Source organism: Arachis hypogaea, chromosome 1, assembly GCF_003086295.3.
Source record: "Arachis hypogaea cultivar Tifrunner chromosome 1, arahy.Tifrunner.gnm2.J5K5, whole genome shotgun sequence".
NCBI lineage: Eukaryota > Viridiplantae > Streptophyta > Magnoliopsida > Fabales > Fabaceae > Arachis > Arachis hypogaea.
In genome coordinates this window covers 97,477,065-97,493,820 of record NC_092036.1, presented here as the reverse complement: position 1 = coordinate 97,493,820, position 16,756 = coordinate 97,477,065, and the positions used below count along the sequence as shown (strand labels likewise).

Sequence of the window (16,756 nt, the reverse complement as noted above, 5' to 3'; positions counted from 1 at the left end):
CACACTGTAGATAAAAATAAATTCATATAAGCATCCCAAAAAATTAAATTATGCTATCCCATCATGCATTTAGGCACATAAGTCCATAATAGGATGATTAGCAAATGAAGATGCCATTTAACATGATGACAGCATAAATTCACATACAAAAACACGTAAGAAAATATACTTCCTGGATATAATCATATAACCATAAAATGATTACTTAATTTCAGCTAATCCTCAATGCATATAATCATACTATTAAAAATAAAACAAACATAACTTTAATTACATCTCAACTCATCGATTACAAGTGCATGTTTCAATAAGCATACAATCAAAAAACTCATTTATGGTAGAATTAAACGCGAAATAAACATCCATGGCAGAATTTGAGGATCCTAATTGCTCACCTTGTTTGACTTGTGACCATGCTCTGCGACATTGGCGGCTAAGTTTTCTTGTTCGTTTGATAAATTTTCAGAAACTTCAGAGGCAACACAAACTAACGGTTCAACTATATCAACCTCCATTAATGAATTTCGGCTAGGTGATGTGCATAAATGAGGACCCTCACTTGCAGCACGTTCTTCTTGCGATTCTGCCATTCTGAAAGAGTGAACACCGGCTGTGTTGTGTGCAGATGAGAGGGCGGCGCTATCGATCGTAGATGAGAGGGCAGCTGCGTTGGAAAGATCCTGCATGGGGCAGCCGTGCTGCGTTGTGTGCAGATGAGAGGGCGGCGCTGTCGATCGTAGATGAGAGGGCAGTTGCGTTGGAACGATCCTGCATGGGGCAGCCGTGTGATCGTTGATGAGAGTGTTTTAACCTAATTAATTGATTAGAATCTATAATTACTAAATGGTTTTAAATTTCAAATAAGAAATAATACAAAATTAATTGATAACCCATTATTTAATTTAAATTTCATTTAAATCCCCATTGTATGCATTGTACAACTAGTCTACTGTTTCCTCATACTTTTCCTTTAAAAAATTATAACTTACCAGATCTAAATACGAGCAAGTTTTTTTTACAATAAAAGGGATAAATCGTTAAGATTTAATAAGTATATCTCACCCTAGTAATATTAGATGAAATTTTGTAGTTAACTCTCTAATTTTCTTTTTCTCTCCTTTTTAATTTTTAATCCCCCAACAAAGAACCTAAGGGTAATTATTTAGATAAGAAAAATACCTATATATATTATCATCTAATTAAGCTTTATGAACCCAAAAATGAATTTACTTTAATTGAAAATTCATTTGATTATATCAAGTACAGATTATTATCACAGTAGAACTGGAATTAATAAGATAGGCGTTACTATAGATTAACACAAGTATTCGATCCATAATGATCTTTAAAAAAATTCACACTAAATGAAAATTTTCAAATGAAGCTTTTTCTAATCTTGCTGTTATATTTTCTACAAAGTAAAAAATCATGGCATAGTAAACGCCATTTTATGAAACATTAACAAAAGCAAAGAGAATTAATTTGAATTAGTCTAGTGGTTAATTTATTATTTTTTTTAAATAAATATTAGAATTTAAATTTTACAGTTAATAACATACTATTAAATAGAATTCTAATTTACGAATGATTAGTCTTTGGTATGTTCCGTTAGAGATCCCGTGGAACAAAAAAAAAAAAAAAAAAAAAAAAGCTAAGAGAACAGAAAGTCTGAAACAGCTTCCTTATGTAAGACCTTGGACCATGTTGCTTCCTTAGATTAGTGAGATATACTTCACTTACAGTTTAGTTTAAGTCTCCTTTCACTTGCACTTGCACTTCAAACTTTCACACACAAACCTCTCTCTTCTCTTCTCTTTTCCTCTCTTTCACACCAAACCAAATAAACAGCAGGAAAAAGGGCCCATAAAAAAAGAAAAAAAAATTCCTTTTTTTTTGGGGGCGTGTTATTTGCTGAAAGCTTGCCTCCATCTATGACTGTCTGTAACCATGACAGACAAACAGTAAAATATATAATAGAACGACGACAACCTGTCCTTTTGTGGGTTCTCTCTTTTGATTCCTTCCTTTTTCATTTTGATTTCAATCCAATAACTATTGAACTAAATAGAGGAGAACACAGTCATACAGAGAAAGTGAAGTGAAAAGAAAGAGAGAGAGAGAGAGAGAGAGAGAGAGAGAGAGAGAGAGAGAGAGAGAGAGAGAAAAGAATGAGTGTTTCTTTGACTGTGATGACCTTCAATCTGCATGATGATCAAGCAGAAGATAGTCCCAATTCGTGGGAGAAGAGGAGGGACTTATGTATTAGTGTAATCACAAGTTACTCTCCCATCATCCTTTGTACCCAGCAAGGTTCTTACTTCTACCTGTGTTCCTTTTGTGGGTCTTGTCTTTTCATCTGGGTTGCCTAAAAATGCTTCCTTTTACTGTGATTTGATCTGGGTTTTGGTGGATCCTTGTGGATGAAGCTGCCTTTTGATATCTATCATTTGCTAACATAACTACACAAGTGCAAATGCTTTCAATATTGATGCTTTGATTTGAAGATTTCTGCTTTGCTTCAGCATTATTGCTCTTTGCCTACTTGAAGATTGTTGATCTGCTTGCTTTATTTATATATAAATAATGTATTTTGATTAGTTTTCTCCCCAGTTTATTGATTTCGATCCCCTTGTCTGTTTTGATTTTGCATCTGGAATCAGGAGTGAAGACACAATTGGACTTTCTTCAACAGGGTTTGCCAGGTATTTGAATGAGTTCTCTTCAGCTTATGAAATCTTTATTTTATAAGTTCTCAGATTTACTCCATGTATAATCTGGTCACCATCATTTTCTATATTAATTTTGACATAAACAGAAATGTATGTGCCATAGCCCATGGGCCATATGGCCTATGCATTGTTAATAAATTGTATTATATGATAATGGATATGAAGAGAAATTTCTCAATAAGAGCTGTTATCAGTAATGCCATATGAAATCTGCTAAAATAACAAGATGAGAAAACTTTATAATTGAGACCAGATGAGACCTGAATTTTGTTCTTGATATCATTACTCTGCTTCTAAAAAAATTACAAAGGTTATGATCAGTTTGGGATATCTCGGAAGGGGCCCCAAGACACTACAGATGAACATTGTACCATCTTCTATGATAAGGAAAAGGTATGAGCTCATTAACTTTTTTTTTTTTTTTCAATTCAACTGGCTAGAGAACTAGTTAATTAACTGATTCTTTTATCTTCTCAAATGTAGGTAGAGCTTCTGGAAGGTGGAACATTTTGGTTGTCTGAGTCTCCATCTGTACCTGGAAGCATGTCATGGGGTTCTGAAGTTCCTTGCATTGCAACATGGGCTATATCCTTGTTATTCTGAAAATAAATTATTACTTTTTATTCAAACTTCAGTTTACTCATGTTGAGAAATCTTTGAAACATTTGGTTCTTTGACATTATGTCCACACATTTCAACTTAAAGGAGTTGAGCCACCAGGATTCTCATTTCAGATAGTAAATACAAACATGGATCAATTCAGTCCTCGTGCCCGTCGGCGAAGTGCCTTACTCACATGGCAGCACATTGCATCCTTACCACCTAGTCTCCCAGTTGTGTACTGTGGAGGATTTAATACACAAAAAGAATCAACTACCGGACGCTTTCTTCTTGGAAGATCTAGGTATTGTCTTATTGTGCAAGTTTTCAAGTTCTTACCATATTACTATTGTTAGCTTGAGTTCATCTTTCCAGCAATGCATGGTGCAACTATCTTTGCCATTCATTCATTCATGTTTGTTTACTCTTAATGAGTGCAGAGAGCATGGTGTAGTTGGGGATATGAGGGACGCATGGCCTAGCGCCCGTGTAAGGAAAAATGTTTCTCTAATCCGCACTTATCATGGATTCAAGGGTACTGTATGTGTTTTTACACTTCCATTCAGTTATATGAGAATGATATGGCTGTAAAATTAGTATGTTAATTGGTGTTATCTTGTGCTGTCAGGTGACAAACAGGGAGCACTTGAATTCCTCAAGTTAATATTAAGAGCACTCTGCCTCTGCTGGGATCGCCAGACGCAGGATCTTCACATTGATTGGATCCTTTTCAGAGGTAGATCTCTGATTCCTGTTTCATGTGAGGTGGTGAATGATAATATTGATGGGTACTATCCATCTTCTCATTTTCCCATATTTGCTGAGTTCATGCTTCCTCGAACCGTAAGGATGCTAGAATCGCCTGTACAAGAGGATAACTAAAACTTGGCTTCTTTCTATACCTGGATTCCCACTGGCTGCGCCTCTTTTCGTCCTTGTAGCTACAACCCCCCATGAATATGTCTTGTAGTTATATTGCCGGGGTTGGGATATTGAAGTATACTTTATGGACCTCTGAAAAATGTGGACAAAACAAATCATTATGAGCAGCATTTGTCAGCTGAAATCTGCCTCCAAGTGAGGATAATGTATTGTGCAAAGTTCAATTTTCTTGTCAACTTAAGTGGTTCATGCTATTTCTTTCTCAAGATGTACTTTGAAATACCACATAAGAAACATATGATATTTATTATTGATGATCTTTGAAATTGAGGGGGTGGTGTGTTGCTAATAACTGCTAAAGATTATGAGTACCAAGTTAAAACTTTTGGATATCACTTGATAAATTACATAAAGGGATCAAACATGGAAGTTGGAAGTAGTGTTTGCACACTTGAACGGTGCCTCACTCAATGAGATAATGACAAATATCACAGATTATTCCTTTGTGGTGAAATTTAAATAAAATTGTTTTATCTAGACATGTTTTAACATTCTTTGAATGAGTTATGTTACATATTTTTTTAAAAAAAAAAAAACATAATCAGAACTTTAAAAAATAAAAAATGAGATCATAGACATCCAAGTCAACATCAAATTTTCATTCTTGTATCCTTGGTTGTCCAATTTCTATTTGAGTATAGTTTTATAGACGTGTTCCCACAGCTAATCACATGAATATTATTATTGGATGTTGAGTTGTTGACTTTGACTTGGAAGTCTTGTGATTAAGTGAGTAATAATAATCACAGAACCATAGACAGAGGTGTTGGTAACAATGGCAAGAGGAACTCTCCTTCCTCAACTATGCATCTCACTCTGCACTTTTGTTCTGCTCTTCGCTTACCATGCTTCATGTTTTTACCTCTTTGATGTTGCACCTCAAGACTTCCACAAGGTTACTCCCTTTCTTTTCTTTGGAGTTTGGATCTTCAAATTTGTATTCTTTTCAACCATTATTAATTCATTTTCTCTTCGGTGAATCTTGGGTCAGATGAATCTTAGGTAGTCTTAATTTTATAGGTCTCTCTACCTTTGTTGACTTTGGATATTCTTGTACTATTGTAGTGCATCAATGCTTTAAATTTTCAATACATATGAAGAAGTTCTGAATTGTTCATGGCTATTTAAGAATAATTTCCATTCTATCTTACAAAGCACCTAAACTTGTCAAAGAAATGGTGATAATTTTTCTTAATCATGATATTGATATCATTGGTGACAGGGTGATCCATTGATGGTGAAAGTGAAGGAACTGACTTCCACAAAAACACATCTTCCGTACTCTTACTACTCACTGCCTTATTGTCATCCAGATCAGGTTGTTGACTCTGCAGAGACTCTTGGGGAAGTTATTCAGGGTGAACTCATTCAAAACTCTCCCTATCTGGTTGGTCAAGTACTGGTTGCACAGCTTGTAACTTTCAATCGTTTGTTTACCATATTCAACTAGTAAAGCATTGAAACAATTTTTTTATGCTTTCAGTTTAGGATGAGAGAACCACAGAAATGCAAGATTGTGTGTCGTATAGTTCTCGACACGAAAACAGCCAAAGAATTCAAGGAAAAGATAAAGGATGAATATCGGGTGAACATGTGAGACACTGATTGCCTTAATCATGATCAAACTTTATTTCATTTATGTCTTTGTTACAAGATGATAGATAACCTTTCCTTGCATTCTTGCAGGATTTTGGACAATCTTCCCTTGGTTAGAGGAATATCATTTCCCGATGAATCTTCCATTCTGTATAGCCATGGCTTCCCCATTGGTTTTACAGGAATGTATGCCGGAGTAAGTACATGCTCGCCGACCATTCATTATTTTTAAATCATGGATCTGATTGACAAGCACTCAATTGTTGGCAGAGCAAGGAGGTGAAGTATTTTATCCAAAACCATTTAACTTTTGTAGTCAAGTATCATGAAGATCCAATAAAGAACTTGTCAAAGATTGTAGGCTTCGAGATCAAACCTTTCAGGTTGTATTATAATTCTTCTTTACTTGCTGATATAAATATCATGGTTAATAAGTTGGTAAATTGTAAATAGTTCTATGAATTCAGTGTGAAGCATGAATATGATGGAATATGGACTCACACTCACTTAACCACCTGTGGTGAACCAAATACATATGGATCACCTCAAGAGGTTAAAGACAGGAATGAAATCATTTTTACATATGATGTTGAGTTTGAGGTTAGTCAGTAATCAGTGATCACCATTCAATCATAATAGTAACTGCTTTCTTCTTCTATTGATTGCATCAAGTTTTAATTTTCTTTGCAGGCCAGTGATCTGAAACGGGAATCTCACTCGGATATGTATCTTCCAAAGGTTGGTGACTGGTTTTGGACTGTTAAGTCCTTGACAATTGTACTATTCCTATCTGGCATGGTGGCCATGATAATGCTGCGGACAATTTACCGCGACATCTCAAAGTACAATCAGTTACAGACACAAGAAGAAGCACAGGAAGAGACAGGGTGGAAAGTAGTCCATGGTGATGTGTTTAGGCCTCCATCAAACTCAGACTTACTCTGTGTATATGTTGGAACAGGAGTTCAGTTATTCGGAACAGTTCTTGTCACTGTGGTCTTGGCTGCTCTTGGAATTCTATCTCCCTCAAACGGAAGGAGATTGATCAGATTAATGCTGTTCCACTGGATACTTATGGGGCCAGTAGCCGGATACACTTCGGTGCGCCTCTATAAGAAGTTCGACGGGACAGAATGGAAAAGAATCACTCTCAGCACAGCTTTGATGTTTCCAGCTACTGCATTTGCTGTATTCTTTTTGCTGAATGCTCTTGTTTGGTTCCAAGGATCTTCCAGGGCCATGCCATTGGGAACAATGTTGCTTCTTGTTTTCTTATTGTTTGGAATCTCAGTGCCACTTGCCTTCATTGGTGGCTATGCTGGTTTTAGGAAGCCGGCGATGCAGGATCCTGTAAGGACACGCAAGATAGCAAGGCAGATACCGGAGCAGCCTTGGTACAAGAACCAAGTCCTCTCTATTCTCATTGGAGGCTTTCTCCCATTCGCTGCAGTCTTTATAGAGTTTTTCTTCATTCTTGTATCAATCTGGTATTTTGAGTTTCATCGCATATACAGCTTCTTGTCTATCATGTTTGCGATCCTCATTGTTACTTGTGCTGAGGTCTCCATCGTTCAATGCTACTTCCAGCTGCGTAGCGAAGACTACCACTGGTGGTGGAGATCATACCTGACTTCAGCTTCCTCTGCACTCTACCTTTTCCTATATGCTGTTTATTTCTTGTTCTTCAAGACTGAAATCACAAAACCAGCATCTTTAGTCTTGTATTTTGGGTACATGCTGCTGCTTTCATATGCTTTCTCTGTGTTGACCGGCGCTATCGGTTTCTGCACATGCTTCAGCTTCACAAGGCTCATCTATTCATCAGTTAAATTTGACTAATGTTTGCCCATGTAAACTTTCAGTATCATATATTATACTCTTACTTACAGTGGGTTCCTTCTGTGTTGTGGTAGCTTTTTCCCCCCGGAAGATTTTCATTAATTAGGATCATACACCTGCCAGATACATAGATATATGAAAATGAAAGCAGAAATGTTACTAAACCTACAATTATAACTAATGAAAACTATACAGCTATAGAAAGTCCAGAATTTGCAGCAACACAAAATCACTGCAATAATCTGATACTTTCATAATGGTTTTACGTTGTGTTATAACTGCAATATCCCCGCAAATAATTGGACATTTGGACAGAAAATACTAAAATAGCATCTTAATATTGTCAATTACAAAAGTGAGACAGAACCATAAGTCCATAAGCATATCACTTCCATGACATACAGACAGACAAATTAGACGGAGTGACCAGCCTACGGTTCTGCCATCCAATAACATGATAAATAGTATTGAGAACAATACACTTGCATCATTTTACATGCTCTGTGGCAAGCCTAATATGACAAAGTTGGTTTAATATTTAATTTACATACCACAGTAGTTACAACTCTTGCAACCCTCACAGCCCAAAACGGAATACAATTGTATAATACATAGCTTTTGATCTATCTTCACAAGTTTCAATCATTATGGTCTATGTGAACAAGCATTTCAAGAGAGTCATATATGAAATGTTAGTCTGCATCATCTGCTGTAAAATCAGGTTCTGGTGGTTTCTGTAGTTTCACCAACTCCCTGGCAGTCCTGGCATTTCGATTGCGTTGTACGCCTCGAAGAGTGTGCGCAGCAAATTTTGAGGCTAACAAGGCAGCACCGAGGCTGTATGAAGTGCCACCAGCATTGTTTTGAGTTCCTTCTGACTCATCGGGATCTTCTTCCTTCTGGCGAAGCTTCATAAGTTTCTTTTTAGAATATCGGCGCCACGCTGCTTGAATAAAGCACGCAGCCCAAGTCCTCCATTGTTGGGAGTAAAAACGGAAAGTGTGCTGCACCTGTCTACTGTGAAGGCGCCTAAACTGACTGGCTACAAACTTTAACTCATCAGCAGTTAAGGCAAAAGCTTCTACCTCAGTCAATGCCTTAACTGTTCTAGTAGAAGATGGGAGATTAGAGCCAGATCTGGGATCCAGTGCCCAGGTCAAGAGTTCCTCACCACAGAAGTCAGCCTCTTTTAGAAAACCACGGTTGAAAAATCCACTTCTCCCACCATCTGTGGTGACACTCTCAAGGCGACCTCGTATAATGAAAAGCATCTCATCAACTGGATCTCCTTCGCGGACAATGTATGTATTCTCTGTAAATAAACATGGTTTCAGTCTCTCACATATGGCATCAAGCAATCTCTCATCCATACTCTCAAATAGAGGAACCTACAAATACATAAGAAGCAATTAATAAACTAACATTTCAAGAGGGGGGAAAGAAGACGGCGATGAAGAGAAAAAGAAAGAAAGACATGTTAGGATGCTCGACCACAATTGGCAAACTAATCTGAGAGACCAAATCCAAACGATCTCAGGATGGTTAATGTCTTAAGGAACTCAAAATGTGAATCATAACAGCCACAGAGAGGGTATAATTAAATTTTTAGCTATGGTTAGTTAGCTGTAAATAACAAAACCACAGGTTAGTTCGTGTCGCGCTATAAATTTTTGGTCTCATTTAAGTATAATTTTTTGGTTGTTTGTCTGTCAACCTTTTAGTAAAAGGTTTAGGATAGAGGTGGTGTTCTGCAAAACGTTTAGTGTTAGACAGCATACCCTCCTCACTAAAGCTAGACAAAGATGTCGCTTAATATCTCTTCGCAGATCCTTTGGTAGACTCTGAACCAAGTTTTCTTCATCTACACCACGTGTTGCCAACCACTTATATTGATCATAACGTCTCACACGCTCTCTAAGATCTTGTGGGAGCAAGCGATGATGCATCCACTGTTCTGAATCACGCCTTTTCACTCTCATTTCCTCAAGCCTAATGGTAAGAGACTGAAGATATGTCTGTAACCATAGGAAAACACAGAAAACTCAGTATCAATTACACAATGTACCTCCTCGCTTTGAGGACATAAATTCAAAGCTATTAATATAAGGCCACAATATGATAAACAGAAACGACATTTAGAACAACAAAAAAAATATCTTGTGCTCTCTCTCCGCAAAAATTGTAGCTTATGTGACATGTAATGGTGTATTTGCTCTAACTTAATGTAAAAGAACCACAATAGTTATTAGATCTTTCTTCACACAAACATGAAGTCATCAGGATGAATACTGATATTTAATACAATTCTGGGAAGATTCATTAATTTTTAACTATACTTTTTTTGTGCAATAATTGTACATGCTTTAGCCAACACAAAAAGACAAGTGGCAAAGGATATCTTTCTCAATTTAATATATATCACCTTAGATGCCCCCTACAGCTGCCCTTACAAGTAAATAGTAACTAGACAACTATTTAGAGGTTAGCCACTCCTACATAAATTAATTTATAGAATTTAATCCCACTCATAAAATTCAATGGCTCAATGCCATTTAATTACTCAAATGTTGATAAACATGATATCTAATGTTAGGTACTAAAACTATTCAACTAGCCAGCACATTTGACCCAGACAAAAGCATACTCCCAGCAATTTTTCATTTATATACATTAATCTAAATTATTTTAAGTATACCTGCATGTTGCCAATCAGAAGTGCAAAGAGAATGAGTCCAGCAATAGCTAGTGCTATAGAAAATATAACCTCACCAGGATAGGTGCTAGTTTGAAGCCCCTGACCAAGTGTACTGCAGTGAAGTCAACAAAAAAGTGATGAGCATTGAAGAGACAAGAATGAGTCTTACAATTTTATTAGAGGAACCCAAAATGCAACTATAACCAACAGTTTTTTCTATCCAATTGACCAAAATTAATACATTCTCTTCACAAACAACTAGTAGAGATAGAATAATCAATCCAAAAATGCATGCTTATGGAAACAACTCAGTTCAGAGAAAACACACATTATAATGTCCAGAGGAAATAAAATAATCACCTCAGATTCTGCAGCCCCCACCATAAACAGTAACAGTATTTGGAGAAGAAATTCTTAGATGATGAAACAATATCAGATGTCAAAGCTTGGTTAAAAATTCCATAATCAAAAGGTGGATTGTCCCCATCTGCAGCACATTTTAACTTAAGAGTACTGTCACTTATATTCTTCCAGGCAGCATAACCTACCATGTTTTGGTTGCCACAATACAGGAAGTTTTTGTTGCAATCATTGCGGCAAGCCTTCTGCCAGCAAAAGTCGTTGCGTTCAATTGCTAACAAGTACCAAAATGCTCCAACTATCTGCAAATAACCAAAATAATTTGTAGGAAAAGTTGATGCACCAAGCTAGATGGAAAAATAATAGCATAACCGTTGAGATTGTAACAAACAAAAAACAAAAACAACAAAGCCTTATCCCACTAGGTGGAGTCGGCTACATGGATCAAACAGCGCCATTATGCCCTATCATGTCCTGAGTTAAATAGAACAAGGCAAGGGAGACTAACAGAATTAGAACATCTCAAAAGAAAATAAAAACTTACATGACTGGCAAGCATATATAGCAGCAAGTAATATGCAGCACCAGCCCACGCGGTTTCAGCAAATACACCAGCTGTTCTTTTAAGTTCTGAAGTCAATGGAACCATTCGGAAAAATCTGGGAACATACTGAAACAAGACAATATACAGCAAGGCCTGCTTTGTTGGAAGTACATCTGAACCATTTGACCTCAGAAGAAATCTCCAAACCACAATCTGAACACCCAAAAAAAAAAAGGAGAGAAGTAAACAAATTAAGGTTCAGATTTTTCATATGCTCCATAAAATTACGGCTTCAATTAATATATGCACCATACTAGTACAAATAGTTCAATTAACTTCATTGATGGATGACATTTGACCAGTCAGAATATTCGGAATATATTGATGGAAAACAAGTAACAAGTTGCAAATTTCAGCATAATATTAAACATATGAATAATTATATATAGCCGAAAGTCAAGGCAGGATTAACGATTGTATACTCCTTGCATCCACCAAAATGAGAGGTAAATATGTCTACAGCTAAACACACACAGAGACTCTATATGTGTGACACCTGGTGCATCTAACAAGAAATTAGAACTAAATAACTAATCCAAAATGCAGGAAGAGATGAAGATTATTTAAATCATGAGCTACAGCTTTTGCAGGAATTCATTCTTTTGCACAAATATATGCATAGATGTGCAAAGAGATTGAAGAGTTTTACTGTATCAGTGGTATTGTTTGCCTATCGGCCTTCATTCTCAGAGTAAGTACCCAAAAGAAAAGCGGGAGCAGATTCCCCACAAATCCTTTTTTTTATAAAAAAAAAAATCCAAATAAAAACAAGGAGAGCAAAGCATCCAAGATATTATTTTATGCCAACCTTAGAGTGAAAATTAACAGAGTTGAACACAATATTGACACAAAAAGGATCATATCAACCTGTGGTAAGGGAAATACAGATAGGAAATCAATGATGAAATATCGCTGCAAGTAACGCTTGGCTATCTGTGCCGGATCTATGACCAGCTCACCCCGTCCAAAGACACGAGATGATGGAGCAATATATGCAGTACGAAATTGGAGCGCCATGTGTATAAGATAGAAAGCATCAATGACTGTCCTTAAGGTTGTAGCTATAACTGCCAACTTTCGGTCTATGCCAACACAGTGTGCTTGATCATCAATGACAGGAAGATAAAAGAACAGCGGATCCACAGACACAGCCAAAATGCATGAGATAACAGAAAGTTTATTCCATAAGAGCAAAAATTTGTCTTGAGGATCAAATATCTTCTTTTCAGACACTTTAAGATCTTCTGGAAACACTGCCTTAGATACCCCAAATCCAAGTGATCGGCCAATTGATTTCAGCCCTTCAGATCCCTTTCTCATTCCTCTTTTAAAGGACCTAGAGGTTGTGCAGCTTCCATGACCACTATTGCTTAATTTATCAATACTAAATCCAGATTTTTTAACTCCAGCATCAGTAGACGAAGATAGTCTAGAATCAAAGACTTCCAACCTAGAATAAATTAACACAATGCACAGAAATAGATCATATTCCTCTGAAACTGAAATAAAGCATTTACATAATCATAAACACGAGTGTGAAGATCCATTATAGTTTAGGAAAAAGGATGGATAAAAAAACAAAGACATAAAGGATGTTTTACAATATCATATGCAGTTATGCAGTTAAGGTCACTATGAGTTGTACATTAAAAAATTGCAAATAGTTGAACACTAAGAAAGCTACAACAATAAGATTTATGCTATGAAATTTCAATTTGGAGTCAGACTCCAATTTCTATAACATTTATTTGGATAGCCATCTTGGATTATCCTTAATAGCATATTATTCAGTCACACATGACAGATATTGCAAATAGTTAATTGGTTATATATCTTTCCATACCTCACAGGTGAGAAAGCAAACTGAACATAATGAACCCATAAATTACATCAAACGAACACAAATTATCTTTCCAATCATTTAAGTTTATTCTAGAGATGAAGGGTGAAATTTAAATTTGCCACTACCCAATTCATTGTCTTGGAAAAGATTTAACAAGAACAGTTGAAGTTGCCTGTAAAGTAACAAAATGTAGATACCTGTAAAGTTTGTCCTGCTGGCTACCCATGTATTGTGACTTGTAACCAGCGTCAAACATCTTTCAACAGTCAATCACATGTGCATAATCTGCACACAAACAAAAGCAAAATTCAAAGAATGCCCAGTAGTCTTAACTCTTAACAATACTATTTTGCTTTAAACAAGCTGGGATTCCTAACTTTCACTTGAAGCCTTAAGATACATACTGGTGAAATTTGCGTTTCAAAATACATAGTACCAAGAACTGACATCATATACATATATAGAAAGCAAATAAACTACTTTACCCTTACTAGCTCTACATCTTTGACAGTAGTTAGTATAAGCCTATAAGGATAAAAATGTATAATAAACTATCCATTTTCAGTATGTCATGAATTAAGCATCTATTTCCAACTCACTCCAAAACCAAATTCCTATAACTAGAAAAATCAAATCCGTTCAATTAAATCAAAATAAATCATATCCAAAATTTTCCGAGATTATTTAATAATACATTCTTCGTTACATATCTCGTTTACCAAAAGAAAAAACCACCATTGTAGTTTGGATCAATAATTCTCGTAAATTCTCCCCCCTCCTCAGCCACCCCTAATTCCACTATTCATAAACCCACCAAGTCAAATCAATGAATAATCTGAAAAAAGAAAAAATTTCCTCCGCCTTCACCCTTAAAATCGATTTCACAAAGCTGATTACTACTCGGTTATATTTATACCCTTCCAATATAACAAAGGACAGAGAAAAGGGGGGGGGGGGGGGAAGAAAAGAATAAGAGTTGGTAATTGGTAGGGTTAACTATTGCTGAAACTCAACTTCAACTGTAACTGTAACAGTAAAAGCTGAAGTTCCGATGTCAGTCTCCGTATACCAAATCCGATTTTCGGCGACATGCAACGATTGGAAGCGAATCTATAGTCTAACGCTGATTCTGTAAAAGATGGAAGCGAATAACTAAGAAGAGGGAACAAACCTTGAAGAGAAAGAAGGGGGGAAGTTGCGGTGCGGCAAGTGGAATTGAAAGGAAAATGATGAAGAAGGAATTAACGGCGTCGGAAACTGTGAATCTCGGATTGATTACGTCAGCATGATTGAGTTGTGAAGCAGAAGAGAGAGAGAAGAGAGAGGAGCGCGCCAAACAAGAGAAAAGAGGAAGGAGGGTGGAAACTGGAAATGCAAAGTCAATAAACGGACAAAAACGTGACCATCACGACCAAAAGAAATCTAAAAAAATTAAAAAGTAATATTAGATAAAAAATTTGGATCCTCTCACTTTTAAATTTGTACTTTATGGGTAAAATGATAAAATATAATTTTTATTCTGAATAATTTTTTCTCATATTTATTTTGGTTCACCTAAAATAAATAGTGAGAGATCACACTTTAAACCTCTTCGCTACGTCTTCTACTAATTTCTACCAACTCACTAATTTCTACCAACTCTTATTTATAACTGTATTTAATGGAAGTATCTTATAGATGTGTCTAATAAAAATATTTTTTATAATTATGTTTAATAGAAATATCTTTATAAATATAATTTTTGGATATGTCTCTTTATATATATTTAAAATATAATAATTAATTATTATTGACAATAAATTAACAGATAATATATTATAATATATTAGTACTTTATATTTTTTCAAACTAATATACAGCTTTTATATGAAATTTTTTGTGACTATATGAAGTTAATAGTTAAGGTTTATTAGATAGTAATTTAGTTAAATATATTAAATTATTTAATAATTTTAATTAATATTTTATATAAAATAATTGTATGTAATATTTTTATATAATTATTTAAATTATAATTTAATAAATTTGATTAATTATTTTTTAAAATTTTTATTATTAATTTATATAAAATAAATTATATATATATTTTTACCAATTAATATCTTTGTATTTTTTGTTTTAAAAATTATTTTAGATTTGATTATAATTAACTTTAATATATCAATAATATAAATATTTTATATAATTATTTAATTAATTTATGTATTTGAATAAATTTAAATAATAATTTTAAAAATTATTTTAATTTTGTTAATGTGATAATAATCACAATTTATTATGCATATAAATGTTTTTAGATGACATAAAATTAAACTCTTATTAGATAATATAATTCATGTTTGCGTTTGATATTTGTGGAGATATATCTATATAGCTAGGTTACAACTCATACATAGCACATTTCCATCCGTAGAATACAACAATTGATGTTCACATTCACACATCATAATAACAATGGATAATATTAAAAGTGAATTTTTATATTATTCACAATTAGTATTTTATTAATATGTCCGTATACAACAATTTAAAATAATATCAAATTGAGATAATAATAACAATGACGGTAATTAATTAAGCGTAGCACAAGTGCATATATATGATGAAGCTGATTTATTTAATTTACATATAGTATCAGCTTCAAGGGTCGATGGAATATTGAAACGAAGAAAAAAAAAACCGCTGAACTTGTAACAATAATTAATGAAATATAATTTAACTTCTGGGACGAGTGTTTTCTGGAGTGGACATGCCAGTAGCAACCTTAGCAACATCCATGGCTGATGCTTCAGGCTTCTTATGTGAGTATAACACAAAGTACCTAAAACAACCGTTGCTGCAAGCCACCAAGGCCTTTTCATTGGACAATAAGTAACTTCTTAGTTTGGTGAGCACTTCTGTTGTATGTACTTTGCCGATGATGATGATGAACAATGTTCTTTATTCACTGCCTCTGCTCTTGCCATGTTCACTTTCCCTTGTTTACCATTTTTTTCTTTTACTTATTATATATCCTTAGATTATTGTTGTGTTTGATTTGATTATGATTGCTTGTGTTGAAGAAAGAGAAGTGTGTATGTACATGATTGGAGTGGTAACAAGGAATACAAGGCGAAAAATAAGTGAGTTGGGTATAAATGGAGCATCTTGAATAATTGGAGTGTTTGATATATAGTTGACTTTTTGTGTGGTTGACCTTCAAGAATTGCTTGATGCCACTAATAAATAAGGAGACTCACCATGTAATCATTGTTTGACCTTACTTTTCTAAGTGGTCGTGAAATAAATAATCCTCCTCCTTTCCTTGGTGAGTGTATGATATATAATTACTTAACGCTTAGTGGATCTAATATTAAATTTGAATGACCATAGGAGAGATTATAGAAATAAAACTTTTTATCTCACATTATTAGTCCAATTGTGGTGTGTAGTAAATTTAATCATCAATCATGTTCTTTTTATTAAGATTAACTTAAACACACTTTCTTAATATAGCATGCCTGTAGTGTGGAAGTGAGCTGAGCTGAGTCGAGCTAAACCAAGCTCAA

At 34.9% G+C, this 16,756-nt stretch overlaps 3 protein-coding genes across 4 annotated transcripts; 2 read left to right on the top strand and 1 right to left on the bottom strand.

The window, feature by feature from the left end:
* The first annotated feature begins 1,590 nt into the window (after nt 1–1,590).
* On the top strand, nt 1,591–4,541 carry LOC112700219 (uncharacterized). Its single transcript, XM_025751766.3, has 7 exons — nt 1,591–2,310; nt 2,661–2,702; nt 3,040–3,122; nt 3,213–3,314; nt 3,419–3,633; nt 3,770–3,864; nt 3,958–4,541. Exons 1-7 carry the CDS (start codon nt 2,169–2,171, stop codon nt 4,209–4,211), a joined length of 933 nt encoding a protein of 310 aa, XP_025607551.1. The 5' UTR covers nt 1,591–2,168; the 3' UTR covers nt 4,212–4,541.
* A 311-nt stretch (nt 4,542–4,852) lies between these two features.
* On the top strand, nt 4,853–7,762 carry LOC112700193 (transmembrane 9 superfamily member 10). Of its 2 annotated transcripts, none has more exons than XM_025751764.3 (7): nt 4,853–5,166; nt 5,494–5,658; nt 5,755–5,864; nt 5,958–6,063; nt 6,138–6,250; nt 6,335–6,467; nt 6,558–7,762. In XM_025751764.3, the coding sequence occupies exons 1-7, from the start codon at nt 5,047–5,049 to the stop codon at nt 7,704–7,706; spliced, it is 1,896 nt and encodes a 631-aa protein (XP_025607549.1). In that variant the 5' UTR covers nt 4,853–5,046; the 3' UTR covers nt 7,707–7,762. The 2 variants fall into 2 exon arrangements, with proteins under 2 accessions (XP_025607549.1, XP_025607548.1); XM_025751763.3 differs by having other exon boundaries at nt 4,958–5,166; nt 5,494–5,667.
* Nucleotides 7,763–8,012: 250 nt separating this feature from the next.
* On the bottom strand, nt 8,013–14,621 carry LOC112700177 (probable cyclic nucleotide-gated ion channel 5). Its single transcript, XM_025751762.3, has 8 exons — nt 14,380–14,621; nt 13,406–13,493; nt 12,233–12,815; nt 11,306–11,518; nt 10,762–11,063; nt 10,402–10,513; nt 9,485–9,721; nt 8,013–9,094 (listed from the first exon to the last, which is right to left on the bottom strand). Exons 2-8 carry the CDS (start codon nt 13,462–13,464, stop codon nt 8,399–8,401), a joined length of 2,202 nt encoding a protein of 733 aa, XP_025607547.1. The 5' UTR covers nt 13,465–13,493; nt 14,380–14,621; the 3' UTR covers nt 8,013–8,398.
* Between the last annotated feature and the right edge of the window lie 2,135 nt (nt 14,622–16,756).

Coding starts and splice junctions, on each gene's coding strand:
- LOC112700219 (XM_025751766.3), top strand. CDS start 2,169: ATGAGTGTTTCTTTGACTGTGATGACCTTCAATCTGCATGATGATCAA. Junction 3,634..3,769: donor TTTCTTCTTGGAAGATCTAG/GTATTGTCTTAT, acceptor TAATGAGTGCAG/AGAGCATGGTGTAGTTGGGG. Junction 3,865..3,957: donor CACTTATCATGGATTCAAGG/GTACTGTATGTG, acceptor TTGTGCTGTCAG/GTGACAAACAGGGAGCACTT.
- LOC112700193 (XM_025751763.3), top strand. CDS start 5,047: ATGGCAAGAGGAACTCTCCTTCCTCAACTATGCATCTCACTCTGCACT. Junction 5,865..5,957: donor GATGAATATCGGGTGAACAT/GTGAGACACTGA, acceptor GCATTCTTGCAG/GATTTTGGACAATCTTCCCT. Junction 6,064..6,137: donor TTACAGGAATGTATGCCGGA/GTAAGTACATGC, acceptor AATTGTTGGCAG/AGCAAGGAGGTGAAGTATTT.
- LOC112700177 (XM_025751762.3), bottom strand. CDS start 13,464: ATGTTTGACGCTGGTTACAAGTCACAATACATGGGTAGCCAGCAGGAC. Junction 11,064..11,305: donor TATATATGCTTGCCAGTCAT/GTAAGTTTTTAT, acceptor GGTTATTTGCAG/ATAGTTGGAGCATTTTGGTA. Junction 9,722..10,401: donor TTCTGATTGGCAACATGCAG/GTATACTTAAAA, acceptor CTATGGTTACAG/ACATATCTTCAGTCTCTTAC.